General features: G+C 32.9%; 1 protein-coding gene across 1 annotated transcript; it reads left to right on the top strand.

Annotated features, from left to right (window-relative positions):
- Positions 1–7,582: 7,582 nt before the first annotated feature.
- Positions 7,583–8,973, top strand: HELRODRAFT_80119 (hypothetical protein; the record flags this gene model as incomplete). Its single annotated transcript, XM_009020105.1, has 3 exons — positions 7,583–7,780; positions 8,342–8,457; positions 8,748–8,973. Coding segments are annotated over 3 exons (540 nt in total), but the record flags the coding sequence as incomplete, so codon positions are not given.
- Between the last annotated feature and the right edge of the window lie 6,848 nt (positions 8,974–15,821).

The following is a 15,821-nucleotide window of genomic DNA, read 5'->3' as shown; positions in this document are numbered from 1 at the left end:
CATTCATGACATAAGTAATAGTAGTAGTAATTGAGCGACTAGTCTAATGTAGTAAAATTCTGGAGAATTTCAATTTTAGTTATTTAAAGTAGTAGCAGCAGTAGTGGGAGTAGCAACAACGATAACAGTAACAGTAGTAGTGGTGGTGGTGGTGTAGTAGTAATAGTTGCAGTTAGGAGGCTTCTAGCTCGAGGGCTGTTTGTTTATCGCGTTGGAGTTATCTGGTTGCGACAATGAACGCTGCCGATGATGCTGCTGCTGCTGCTACGTCAAGTGTGCGTCATATACAACAAAGGAAAATGATGACGGTGACGACGACGACGATGAGGGTGTGATGATGGTGATAGTGAAGTAGAAGAAGAAGATAATGATGATGGTGAAGAAGAAAAAGATAATGATGATGATGATAATGATGATGATAATGATGACACAATGCTTTTTGATAGCTAATAGCTTATGACGGTGTAATTTGATGAAAAATATCACTTGCGATCTACATTTGTCAAGGTAATTTTATTCATTTATTTTCTTTCTTCAATATTCGTCCACCCTCTCATTTATTCGTTCAGTCGTTCATCTTTTGGTTCGTTCATTCGATCATTCATTTAATCGTTCGTTCATTTGGTTGTTTGTCCGTACATCAGTTCGTTCGTTCGTTTGTTCGTTCGTTTTGTTTGTTTGTTCTTTTTCTATTATCTTCACATGAATTATTTATATTATTTTTAAAATTTGACTAAAAATTGAGAAGCTTAAAACTAGATAATGTACAGATGTAACGTTAATGTTTGCTTGTTCGTTCATTCATTCATTCATTCATTTGTTCCTTTTTTTCTCTTTCTCTTTCTTTCTTTCCCTCTCTTTCTCTTGATCATTTAGATGTTCATGCAAATTAATTCCATTGTCATTTGAGGGCGTGATATTCTCAATTTGGAAAGAGTACAAGCATTTTTTTCATTTACTCATTCATTAGTTCCATCAATCTTTTTTCAATATGAAAAATACAACTTGTTTGTTTGTAAGTTTGTATGTATGTATGTTTGTTCGTTTGTTTGTATATATATTTTGCATGAGCTTTGTATGTTTGTATGATTTTTTTTCGTTTTTTTTTTGATGTTTTGTTTTGAATTGTATTTTTGAAAAAAAAATTTTGTTCTATTTTTTTTGGTTCATACATTTGCCTCAATAAATATATATAAGCCAATTTATCTAAATATTTAATCAACAAATGCATTAAAACAGTCATTAAAGAATTAATGCACTTATTCATTCATTCGTACATTCAATCATTCATTCATTCGTACATTCTGTCATCTATTTATCCATCCATCCATCCATCCATCCATCCATCCATCCATTTATTCATACGATTTACAGTGTTTCCAATATTTGAGTAAGAAATTGAAGAAAGAATACAATCTCAAAGGTCAAAAGGTCAACTATAGATATTATATATATATATATATGTGTGTGTGTGTGTGCGTGTGCGTGTCTGTGTGTGTGCGTGTCTGTGTGTGTGCGTGTGCCTTTTTCTTACAGCTGGAGATATTTAATTGCATTTCCGATTTGAATTTTAATCGTCCGTGGCGGGTCAGCCCATCACTAAATATAGATGATCTTTGGTTTCATATTTATAGTTTATTTATTGTTTTTGGTTTAATTTTGATTTCTGCGGCTGTGTGTGTGCGTGTGAGTGTGTGATCTTCAGTGTGGAATGGAAGCTTTGTATGTCCTTGTTTGGTATGAAAGGCAAAATGTGTTTCTACAACATTATGCTGCTGTTGTCGTTGTTATGTGTGTGTTGTGTGTTTGTTGTTGCTTGGTGATTTCTTTTGTTATCATCATCATCAACATCATCACCCCACCATCATCATCATTATCATCATCATCATCATCACCTTCATACTGAAGGGTGACATGGGAACAATCGGTCCGCCCGGAAAGTCATGTGATAAGGTTGACAGCAATTAATAATAATGATAATAATAATAACAAGAACATTTTATTCATTTATTCTTTTATTAATTGATTCGTTTGTCCGTTCGTTCGTTCGTTCATTCATCCATTTATTTATCGGTAATTATTTTGCTTGTTTATTCGTTCGTTCTTTTGTTTGTTCGTTCTTCTGTTCGTTCGTTCGTTCATTTGTTTGTTCGTTCGTTCGTTCGTTCTTCATTCATTCATTCCTTCAGTCATGCATTAACACATTTATTTATCCAATCATGCCTCCATTCATTCGCTCAATTATTCATTCTCTCTATCATTGAAATGAAGGAGTGCACCGGCCTGAAAGGGGACAAAGGAGATCCTGGAACAGCTGATCCAGAGCTTATGGTGATAATGATAATGATGATGATGATGAATGGAGTGGTGGCGATGATGATGATGACGAATGGAGTAGCGATTATGATGACGACGATGATGATAGTGATGATGTATTCAGTCGCCAGTTGAGTAAGATAGCCTCTATGATCATTATATTATAATATATTAGGAATGACAATGATGGTGATGATAAAGATACAATGATAACTGGAATGATGATAAAATTATAACGATTATAGAAATACACTGATATTGGTTCAATAATGACTATTATGATGACGACGATGATGATGACGACGATGATGATGACGATGATGATGACGACGATGATGATGACGACGATGATGACGATACAATAATGATGATGATGATGACGATAGTAATGATAGAACGATGATGGTGATGATACAATGATGAAGTTTGCGAAGACGATGATGATGATGTTGATGAACGTAATCTTTTCAGAGGAATCTCGTTAGAAATATAACTTACTTGCTACCGCGTTAGTGAGATAAAAAGTATCATCATCATCATCATCGTCTACATCATCATCATCATCATCATCATCATCATCATCATCATCATCATCATAGTCACCATCATCATCATCGTCATCATCCCCATCATCATCATCATCATCATCATTACCGCGTCTACTTTTAGCAACAGGATCATCATCATCGTCGTTGTTATATCTTCTACCGTCAGTTTATTGGTGTCATCATTATCAAATATGCATAGAACAATGACTTCCTACTACTAAATAATAATAATAATAATAATAATAATGATAATAATAATAATAATCATTGTCATATTATTATGATTATTATTTGGTTCTTTTTAATCGCTCTTCATTATCACCATCATCATCATCATATCGTTCGTCATCATACATTACCAGAGTTTTAATCATCGTCATCATCGCCTTTTTTTTATCACGATAATCATCATCATCACTATCGCAATCGTCATCATTGTCATTATTTCATCATCTTCATCGTCATCATCATCGTCGTCATCATCACATCATCTTCGTCGTCATCGTCATCAGCCATGAAAGGATCAAAAGGAGCAATTGGACCTCAGGGAATACCAGGGGTTCCGGGAAAACACGGAAGTCCGGGTGAAAAAGTGAATTTTTGCCATTTTTATAATAATAATTAATAATAATAATAATTATTATTATTATTACTATTATTATAAGATCAGAAGATCAGAATTACAGCAGATTGACAGTAAAACCAGAAAATTTCTGACTTTTAAAAAGAGGAGTAGCACATCATCCGAATGCTGATGTTGATCGATTGTATTTCAACGGAAACGAAGTGGGTAGGGGGCCAATAGGAATTGAAGATTCTTTCGGAAAAGCAATTATAGTCCTTAACGAGTACCTACATTCTCAACAGACAGGATAGATTGATTGAAATAATCGCAAAAGATGATGAGAGTAAAAAGAAATATTCAATTTCTAGAGAAGTAAACAAAATTAAAAATCGTCATTTTATAGACAAAGATGTAAGCGAACAGAACTTAAAAAACTTTTGAAAAATTATATCATGTGATAAAGTACAAAGATAAACAACTGCGTAGCCAATTTTTTAACTATATAAATGAACCAGGAATAGATTTGATAAAAACATAGGGATGGTTAAAAAGTTTAGAATTGATTGTTGAAACCAAAAGCATTTTAATAGCTGCACATGATCAGGCGGGTATTAAACATTAGATACTTTCACATAAGAGAGTACACAAACTGAATGCTGACGGTCTATGTAGAATGTGTCACAAATATGTTAAAAGCATCAGCCATGTGATCTCTGGATGTCCTGTATTGGCATCAACTGAATATACAAAGAGACACGATCGAGATGTGAGCTATATTCACTAGGTGATGAGTAGATGTATTGGATTAGAGGCATGTGTAGGATACTATAAGTACAAAAATCTTAAAATTGAGATAAAAAGAATGTGGAACTCAAAAGCTGAAATTATTCCTCTAATAGTGGGAGTAGTTTCAAAAAATCTCGATAAAGTTTTGAAAGAATTTCCAAAAAAACCGGCTCTGGCTGAAATTAAAAAATTTAGCATTGTTTGTAAGGGCGAGCGTGATAAAAAAAATTCTCGGATGAATCTCCATGGGATCTTGCTGAACCCTGGACCAGTTTTAAACAAGCTATGAAAATTGGGGATGATAATAAGAATAGTAATTATAAGAAATTACAAAAAATAACCATTTAAAAATATACTAGGGTGCCAAAGGTGATGTGGGTGTTAAAGGAGAGCCCGGAGAGGTCGTTGAACGTGTTGTCGAGGGACCGATGGGACCTACCGGACCTCCTGGACCCCCTGTGAGTGATGATGATGATGATGAAAACGACGACGATGATAATGATGATGATAGTTGTAATAATTACGGTGGTGGTTTCGATAGTAATGATGATTGGTGATCCTTCCAATCATTGAAACTATCATAACGTGATAACGATGATAACATGATATGGTAATGTTGATCATATTGATGACGACGACGATGATGACGACGACAACGACGATGATGATAATAGTATCAATTTTAAACAGGGGCCTCGCGGTCTTCCAGGGTCATCATCATCATCATCTTCCTCTTCTTCGTCATCGTCATCAGGAGTCGTATGTTTATTGTTTTAAAGTATTGATAAACACGAGAATGATCATTCCCACTTAGTTATTTTTTTATATCATGAATAGATTATATCTATATCATCTATGTATCAGTTGTTTATAATTTTCCCGCTTTTGAGATACTTTTATTTAAAAAAAGTGCTACAGATATGGTTTTCATATTTTAATGAAATTTTTATCATCATCGTTGTTGAAATTTTCGATCTAGTCCCATATCTGACTTAGAAAGAAGCTGAACTTTATGCAAAATGCAAAATTACAATTAAAAATGCAGTGAAATAAAAAAAAACTAACATTACGTCATCAGTTCATCTCAATAACGTCATCACATCATGACCATGCCACAGCAATCCAACTTAGTTACATTTACTGATTTCTCGAGTTTGCACCACACGGCCCCCTATCTGCCCGCTGGTACCCTCATGTACCTCATAGGGACCAATCCGCGAGATGATGATCTCTACTTAAGAAGAAAAAACGGATACAGCCTTGTTCTGGTTGAAAGAGTTTTTATTGTTTATGTAATATGTGTCTGTGTGTGTGTATGTGTGTGTGTGTGTGTGTGTATGTGTGTGTAGGATGGTCTAATGATAACATGCCTGTGTCATGTCATAATACAGTGTCTGCTTTTGAATTCAAAGAGATTTTGTCATATTGTTCGAGTGTTTTTTCGTGTGGTATAGGTATATTCCGTTTTAGTGTGTATGTGTGTTTGTGTGAGAAAAAGTGTGTGTGTGTGTTTGTGTGGGAGAGATTGTGTGTGTGTGTGTGTTTGTGTATGTTAGTGGAAAATTGATTCCATGCGCTTAATCATATCACCGGTTGAGCGCTATATTTATGACGCATTATTATTGTTTTTTTGTATAAATTTTTTCCCATTATCATTTTCGTCATATATATTTTAGTAAAAACTCTATATTCAATTACATTGCGAATAAATAAAGTCTTGTATGTGTGTGTGTGTGTGTGTGTGTGTGTGTGTGTTGAATATATTTCGCAGATAATTTATGTCATCGTCATCTACATCATCATAATCTTCACCACAATCATTATCATCTTCACCATTATCATCTTCATCATCATCATCATCTTCGTCATTATTTCCACCATCATCATCACCACCACCACCATCACCACCACCGCCATCATCACCACCACCACCACCATCATCACCACCACCATCATCACCATCACCATCATCATTAGATGGATAAAAGGGTACGTCATTTCCCAGCGACGACTACTCAAAAACCGGTTTGTCGTCATGATGATGATGATGATGATGAAGATGGTGGTGATAATGATGATGAAGAAAAAGATGATGATGATTATGATTGTCGTCATGATGATGATGATGATGGCATTAATGTCGTTACGATGATAATGATGACGTAGATGAATGACAAAAAAAACTAAAAGAATCTGATTTTATTTAGCAAGATAGCTCAGATGATAAGTGAGTCGTGTGTTATAGCGCACCTACCTACTTCAAATGCAAACCGTGCAGTGTTTAACAAACAATATACATTTGCAAACATCACATGGCGTTAAGGTTGCCATATAAATGTTACAAAGATGATAAAAAAGATGAAGAAGAAAGAGATGAGAAGGATGATGAACATGAAGATGGTGAAGAAAGAATGATGAACTTACTGATAAATGATAACGTGCTTGAAATAATGCAAATCTATCAAAGGAAGAAACTCTATAGACACCCCTGCGTTTGTCGGGGCGAAATGATGACAAGAATGTATCGATGGCTATTCTGTTTCATCATATGTGTTTATAACTATACCAACAACAACAATAATAATAATAATAATTATTATTATTATAATTATACAATATATATTTATATATATTTGATGATATTATTATCATTATCACAATCGTCATCAGAGCGATGATGAAGATCCCCACTACAATCGTCATCATTTTAATTTTTCATACGAGCCAGCGTATGTTGATGAGGCACGAGGGACGAATGATTTAAACAACATTGAAAAAATATACATACTAATGTGCATAAGTACAAACAATGCGAACATACATACATACACATATACATACATACAAAGAGATAAAACGTAATAATTATATGGGTTTTCAGTGCATTATATTAAAGATTCATGTATATATATGTATATGTATGTAGAATTTGCCTGTAGTTTTGGGCTGCTGACATTTATGTATGTCTTTGTGCATATATGTGTATTTATGTTTGTATGTATGCATGTTTTATGTATGTACATGTAAATGTTTGTTTGTATGTATGTATGTATATTTTCATGTTTGTTTGTTTGTATATACGTATACATGTATGTATGTATGTTCATTAACATACACACTTTGGTATATATTTGTACGTGATATCAATTAACAAATGACCAAAACAAAAAAACGCACAACAAAAAACAAACAAACAAACGTACGAAACAAACAATAAAACAAGCAAACATACAAAACAAACAAGCAAACATACAAAACAAACAAGCAAACATACAAAACAAACAAGCAAGCATACAAAACAAACAAACGAAACAAACAAACCGAAAATTTCCAGCCTTCAACGACTCCCAGTACAAAAATCCACCACATCCACTTGATCGCCGCAAACCACCCCCTTTCTGGAGATATGGATGGGATAAGTGGAGCGGATTCCATCTGTTACAAGGAGTCAAAAAAATTTGGGTGGCCCAATACATTTAAGGCTTTTCTGTCATCCAGATGGCAAGATTTAAGGGGTCTTATTAAGCAGGGAAAGAACGATTATGTAACCGTCTTGAATGGAAAGGTTTGTGTGTGTGTTTGTTTCTGTGTGTGTGCGTGTGTGTATGTGTAAGTTGGCAAGTTTTTCAAATCAAAAATTAAAATATTTCTTCTCAGGTTTTAATGAGTTTTTTGTTACAATAAGTAACGGATTCATTTTTGAAAAATTTTTTGAGTTGAAAAAAGCTGCTTTGGCTTCTTGGTTGTTTTTTTTAGCTTCAACACGCCATGTTGTCAGTCTTTCGTCGTGATATAACCATCAGAATTGTCACCCATACAATCATCTTCATCTTTCTCATCGTTATCTTCATCATCACCATCACCTTAATCACCATCATTGTCATCTTCATCTTTTCAATCACTATTTTTATCATCAGCATCTTTACTATCACCAAAACCACCACACCACCATCATTATCATCTTCACCACCATCGTCGTCATCTTCATCACCATCGTCGTCATCTTCATCACCATCATCATCATCCTCACCACTATCATCGTCATCTTCATCACCATCATCGTCATCTTCATCATCTTCTTCACTATCCTCATCATCACCATCTTAACCACCTTCACCAACATTAGAACGAAACTCTCTTTGACTCACTGGAAGACATCTTTAACGGCAGCGAAGGCAAGTTGGTCCACAAAAATTTCATCTACTCATTTGACGGTCGAGATGTACTCAATGATGTTGTCTGGTCAGTAGAAATAGCAATGAATATGGTCAAAGTCTTAACATTTTAAAACTTTTTTTGAACTTTCATTCAGTAAAGTATTTTTAAAAAATACAACATGACATAACATGACAAGCTGTGACATAATCAAGTTAGCCTTAAAACGTGTAGTAGTAATGTAGGATGAGTATATTAGTAGTAATTGTTGTATTAACGCTGTAACTACAATAGTGTAAGTTATAGTAGTAATTTTAAGTTATTTGGTTACAGTAAATGAAATAGATTTTTTTACGTAGTAATATAATACATTTTAGGCCTTACAAGTACGTCTGGCACGGATCTGATAAGTACGGATATCAAAAACCGGAAAATGAGACATGCAAGTACTGGAGTAGTTCGGATCCTGATAAGTATGCAATGGTGGGAAATTTGAGTAGGAAGAGAATACTATCGGCGGATAAGTTGAGCTGCTGGCAGAGGTTTGCCCTACTCTGCTTGGAGATCAGTCAAAATAATGGAGTTCTGCTAGGAAAGAAATGATTGGTTGGTCGTTTGACTGGCTGGTTGATTCTTGATTGTTAGTTGGTTGATTTAAATGTTGATGACTTGATGATATAATTGGTTGGCTGTTTGATTGTTTGTTGACTGGTCGACTGGCTGATCGGTTGTCGTATGAATGCTTTCACGATTGGTTGGAAAGTTGCCAGGTTGTTTTTCGACTGGCTGGTTGGTTGGTAAACTAGTTACCTGATTGGTCACACTCGACTATTTGATTGAGAACAACGATAATTAAATTTAATAATAAACGATGAATAATAATATGACGATGGTATTCATTCACTTAGCCTGGAGCTTCACAGAGGGTCGTGTGAATGAATATTTTAGTGCTTCGCTTTGAAAGTGAAACAACAAATAACGAAAATGATGATTGTTGATTTGAATCTTTGATTAGTTTAAATCCTTAGTTGTTTTTAATTTTTGGCTGTTTTGAATCTTTGATTGTTTTGAATCTTTGGTTAAGTTACTTGGAAATTTTGTTTTTTATATGTCATTATATCAACTGACCGTATTAATTTGTGAACGTTTAAAGTTTAAAAAAAAAATTGAAAAAGTCAGTAGTAGTAGTAGTAGTAGTAGTAGTAGTAGTAGTAGTAGTAGTAGTAGTAGTAGTAGAAGAGGGTAATAGTAGCAGTAGTGGTAGTAGTAGTAATAGTAGTGACGGTAATAGTATAAATTAACCATCAACTTCATTTTTAAAATGTATCCCATAAATTATTTCATTACAAAATTATCGTCGTCATCATCATCGTCGTCTTCATCTTTGTTGTCATCACCGTCGTCACCATCATAATCTAATCATTATAATTTGTTATCATTCTCAAAACAGTCATCATTATTAATGACCAACTCTCACCAAAACTCATCACTTTATTTTCATAAGAGATAACATAACATCAAAAAAATTTAATAAAAATAATAATAATAATAAATGACCATTTCCCTAATTAAACAATATATATATATATATATATATATATATATATATATATATATATATATATAACACATAGATATGCATATATAAATGAATACTGAAAATGATTTATTTCTTTTCAAATTAACGATTGAATGAATAAATGAAGAATGGACCGTGCAAATGAATGAATGAAAGAAAGAATGTATGAATGAATTAGTAAGTGATAGATGGACTAAGAAAAAAGCGATAGAAGGTATAAGCGAAAGAAAAAAAGGAATAAAGGAATTATGGTGTAAATGGAAGAGTATGAAAAATGAATGATTAACCAATTAATATCTGTGTAAAATAGAGAGAGAGAGAAAGAGAGAGAAAGAGAGAGAAAGAAAAAGAAAGAGAGAAATGTGTGTGTGCGTGTTAGTAGCGACAAAGCGAGAAATGTTCAAAGCCTCGAGATAAACCTAGTGACATTCCTTGTGAAATATCTTTTGATGGGGTGCGATCCATATTTTGTTTCAACGACTTCATCCGAGATACTTGAATACTGAAATACTAACACGAGATTTCATAGCTATCCATATTTTAGTTTGGACGATTGGATGTGTGATGTACTAAATATAACTAATGTCTAAACTTCAAAATCAAATTATACCTCTGCAATAGCGAGAGACAGAACTACCTCAGAGACAAAACAAACATTCGACTTACCATCCCACATAAATGGTGTGATTTTTTTGAAACATGGAGATTTTACTATTCGACTGTTCAAGTTATATGTTGAGGGATATGAATGAATTAATGAGTGAATGAATGATTAAACGAACAAATAAATAAACGAATGAATAAATGAATGAACGAACGAACGAACGAACGTTCATGTGTATAGTAATGCGGGCAATAAAAAACGTCATTCCGTGTTAACGATTGTACCATCGTAAAAGTAGAGGAATGGATTTCAATTGAATTTGAAAAAAATTTGCTACAGGTAAAACATAAGAGAATACACTAACACACACACATACATGCACACATATACACACACATAAATACATACATACATACATACATACATACATACATACATACATACATACATACATACATACATACATACATACATACATACATACATGCATACATACATACATACATACATACATACATACATACATACATACATACATACATGCATACATACATACATACATACATATATACATACATATATACATACATACATACATACATACATACATACATACATACATACATACATACATACATACATACATACATACATACATACATACATACATACATACATACATATATACATACATACATACATACATACATACATACATACATACATACATACATACATACATACATATATTCATGCACGCATCTCATTCATGCAAACATTTTAAAGAACTCAAGTTGACGCTTGTTGTATATTTTCGATTAGTTAGGCAGGCATGCATTTTATGATTTAATTAATTTTTTATTAACAAATAGGTTAAAAAAATAATAAATAAGCAAAGATAATAAATAAACAAAAAATAAACAGATTAATTGATTTATAAGCTTACGAAAATATAACTTATTCATCTTGATGTGGATTTAAGCTAAGTTAGTACCTTATAAATAAATTTTAATATATTTTTATTATTAAAGATAATAATAATAATAATAATAATAATAATTGATAAATATATAATATATACAAAGGTAATACATACATTCATACATACGTACGTACACTCACACATAATCCTTGTCTAACTTTCTTTCTAATAAATAAAATCAATCAATTGTAAGAAATGTAAATTGTTTATAATATTGTTAATAAATAAAACACACACACAAACACATACACACACATACATACACAAACACTCATACAAACACACACAAACACTTTTTTTTATGGTAATCGGATATTAAATATAAACATCGTTAATTTTAATGTTGAGGATTTCTTTCGTGTTTTTATTATTTTTTATGAGCTTGTGTTTGTGTGTGTGTATGTGTGTGTGTGTGTGTGTGTGTGTTGTGTGTGTGTGGTTGTGTGTGCTTATTTAGACAATTATGAAATAATCATCGCTACCCTTCCGGTATGTTTAATCTTCCTCCTAAATCTTTTCAGTTAACATCGTCATTACAAAAACCCATTAAAAAAACTGATTATGACGTCATCATTGGAACGAGAACAACGATGACGATGTGATGAGGATGATGATGATGATAATGATGCGGCAAAAAAATCCAAGCAGCATGCCACCGAGAAACTACCTCAGAACCTCATCTCCACACTCGCCTACCTCAACAAGCATCATCATCAGCACCGTCATAACCAACGCCATCGTCATCATCACGGTCACCATCGTCATCATCACCACCCTGGGCAGTTGTAGTAGTAGTGGTAGTAAGAGTGGTAGTAGTAGTGGCAGTAGTAGTAGCGGTTGTTGCGGCATGGCCGTCAGTCATGCTACAAATGAAATGAATAAAATTAATGACAATATAAACTCATCTAGAGATGGATTGAGAAGAATAAGACTCGCTCTTGCCGGAACTTTATCTACTTCCGGCAAAATTTCATCATCTGTTTCCGGCGAAAATTCATCAACTTCCGCTAAAATTTTATCATCTTCCGGTTAGTCAGATTTATTATTCGTAATCATTTTTTTCGAGAATTTTTGTTGTATTGTCGTTGAATGCAAATATTTAAAAAAAACTGGCTCTCGTTGGTGTCATTACGGTGGTGATGATAATGATGAAGAAGATGCTGATGATGATGATGACGATGCTGATGACGATGATGATGACGATGATGATAATAGTTACTACGATGTTGATGATGATGACACTGGTGATGGTGTTGATGAAATGGACGATCGTGAATGATCATAGTCGATATAACGTTATTTCACGCTACCACCTTGTTCCACTTTGCAGAAAAAGAGAGACAGACAAAACAAAGAAATAACTTCGAACTAAACAAAGACACATTAGTAGACAAAAAACACACATACTTACACACATACATACACAAACATATATACACGCATACACGCACATACTAACACATGCACACAAACGAACATGCCAGCAGACAGGAACGACAAACGAATGACGACAAAGAGCACTTTGTTAAAGTTCGTGTTGCAATCTCCATCTGCATTTAACCGGAAAATGAAAACAATGACGTCATAGATCAGGCGTCGGCCGGGGCGGAGGGCTAAATAAAGCGGAAAAAAATAGAACCGTTTCTTTTCTCTTTCTATCTTTCTTCTTTCTCATTCTTTTTCTTGGTTTAGCTTTTATTCTTATTACGTGTCTTTTATTCCAGCTTTTTTTCTTTTTTTTCTTATTCGGAGTCTTTTATTTCCTCTTTTACCGACCTCTACTTCCGGCTTAATGTTTTTTAATATTCTGTTTCATATCCATCATTTTTATTCCATGGAAGAAGAATTTTGAAATTTTTTTTTACTTCGTTGCTCCTACAAGAATTGGCATTTCTACTTTATTGCCCTCTCAAATTTTAACCATGAAGAAAGTTGGGTTTAATTACAACCTTAAATGTTAAATGCATTATAAGCATATCATTCTTATTTCATCCTAATAACATAAATTAATTAATATCAAATATACACAAACGCACAAACACACACAAGCAAGAAAACAAGCAGATACACACTCACACACAAACATACAAAAATATACACATACATATAAATATATATATGTGTGATTGTGTGTATGTATGTATGTGTATGTATGTGTGTGTGTGTATGTGTGTGAGTGTGTGTGTGTCTGTGTGTGTGAATGTGTGTGCAGATATGCCAGGATATATGAATATTCTTAAATAAAAAAATGCTCTCATATAATTACATTGGTTTATTTATTACTTTACAGAACGTTCTACATAAATATAAATATACGGCGGAGACAAACACACCCACCTACACACGCACACACACACACACACGCACATACAAACATACGAACACACACATACACGTACACACAGACATACACACACACATACATGCGTGCATGAAATTTTTCAACACAATAAAAAAATTTTTTCTAAACATAATGGTTCTTTAGGAAGACTTCGCCTTTATAAATGCAATGTATGGTTATATTAAACCTTGAAATCTTTATGCTAGCACACACACACTCACACACACATACACATAAATACACACACACACACTCACACACACTCACATACACATAAATACACACACACACACACACACACACGCAGGGGCGTCATTTCAGATTTTGGTTGGGGGGGGAACTTATGTGGTCTATGACTTAGCATGTATATATATATATATATATATATATATATATATATATATATATATATATATATATATATATATATATATATATATATATATATTAATATATATATTATTAATAAAGATCACGGCGTTTCTTACAGTACTCAATCTATATAATAGTTTCTCGATTCTTCGAATAATTCTCCGATCTACCAAGCTTAACTTGTTAATACTATTAACAATATTCCTATTTAATATTCCTAGTCATTATCTACATGTATGCATATAGTACTATTTCGACTACCTAGTCTCGTCAGTGCAACATTATAATAAATTTTACATTTTTAAAGTTTATAAAATTTCTAAATTTTTAAAGTTTTAAAATTACTAAATTATATATCCTATTATATTCTTTTTACAAAGAATTTAAAATTAACACTTTTATAATTTATAATTTTAATATTTTATAATTTTTCTTGGGGGGGACAATTGTCCCCCCTGCCTCCCCCCAAATGACGCCTCTGCACACACGCACATACACACACACAGACGTCTATTTAATTGTTTGTTTATGGATCGTTGAAACAAAGAAGAAAGTTAATTCTTCTTTAAATTTAAAAAAAATATAAAACCGGTTTGTTCCAAATTTGAAAGAAGGAATGAATGTAAAAGGGAAAAAGGGAAAGAAAACAAGGCATAAAAAAGAGAGAAGATACAGGAAAGAGAAAGAAAAAGAGAGAGAATGTGACAACAATAATATATATATATATATATATATATATATATATATATTAAAAAAGGAAGAGTGAGAGAGGGAGAGTGAAAAAAAAAACTAAAAATTAAGAAAAAATTACAAAGTTGAAAAGAAAAAAAGAGAGAAATAAAGAGAATAGAGAGTAAAGAATGAAGAAAGCGAGAAAGAGAAAGAGAGAGAGAGAGAAGTAAAATGAAATGAGAAGAGAGAACGTGCAAAAAAAGAGAGAGAGTGTTGGATAGGGATAAAAATATTCCGTGTGTTTATGTAACTTTTATGGTTAATAAAAGTTTTATTACATTGCCATGCTTTATTTTTTATTGTTGTGTACCACATAAACAACATCATCATCATCATTACCACATCATCATCATCATCGTCGTCGTCATCGTCGTCATCATCATCATCATCCTCGTTGTTGCAGCAATCTTAAATACAATTCAAGGTATCATCATTGTCATCATCAGCTTTAGCTTCATCGATGTGATAATCATCATCATTATCATCATCATCATAGTATGGCTAATCATCATCGTCGTCTGAGATTTCGTCAAACCCAGGCATCCATTATATTATTTCCCTTATCATAGTCACTGTCACACTTTTATTATTATTGATATTATTACTATTATTTTTATTATTGTTGTTGCTATTATTGTTGTTAATAATGTTATTTTTGTTATAATTATGATGATGATACTGATCGTTATAGCCAAGCATCGTCCTTCTCCTTTATAATGCCATAATATCATAATCTTTCTACCTTACTATCTACAGTGTCCAATCACGACAATCAAGTCAAAATCATCAGCAGCAGCGGCGGTAGCAGCAGCAGATTCATAATCAGCAGCAGCAGTAGTAG

The sequence above is a fragment of the Helobdella robusta genome (genome assembly GCF_000326865.2).
Source record: "Helobdella robusta unplaced genomic scaffold HELROscaffold_26, whole genome shotgun sequence".
NCBI classification, from domain to species: domain Eukaryota; kingdom Metazoa; phylum Annelida; class Clitellata; order Rhynchobdellida; family Glossiphoniidae; genus Helobdella; species Helobdella robusta.
Note: the sequence above shows the minus strand (reverse complement) of the source record. Positions and strands in the feature narration are given on the sequence as shown.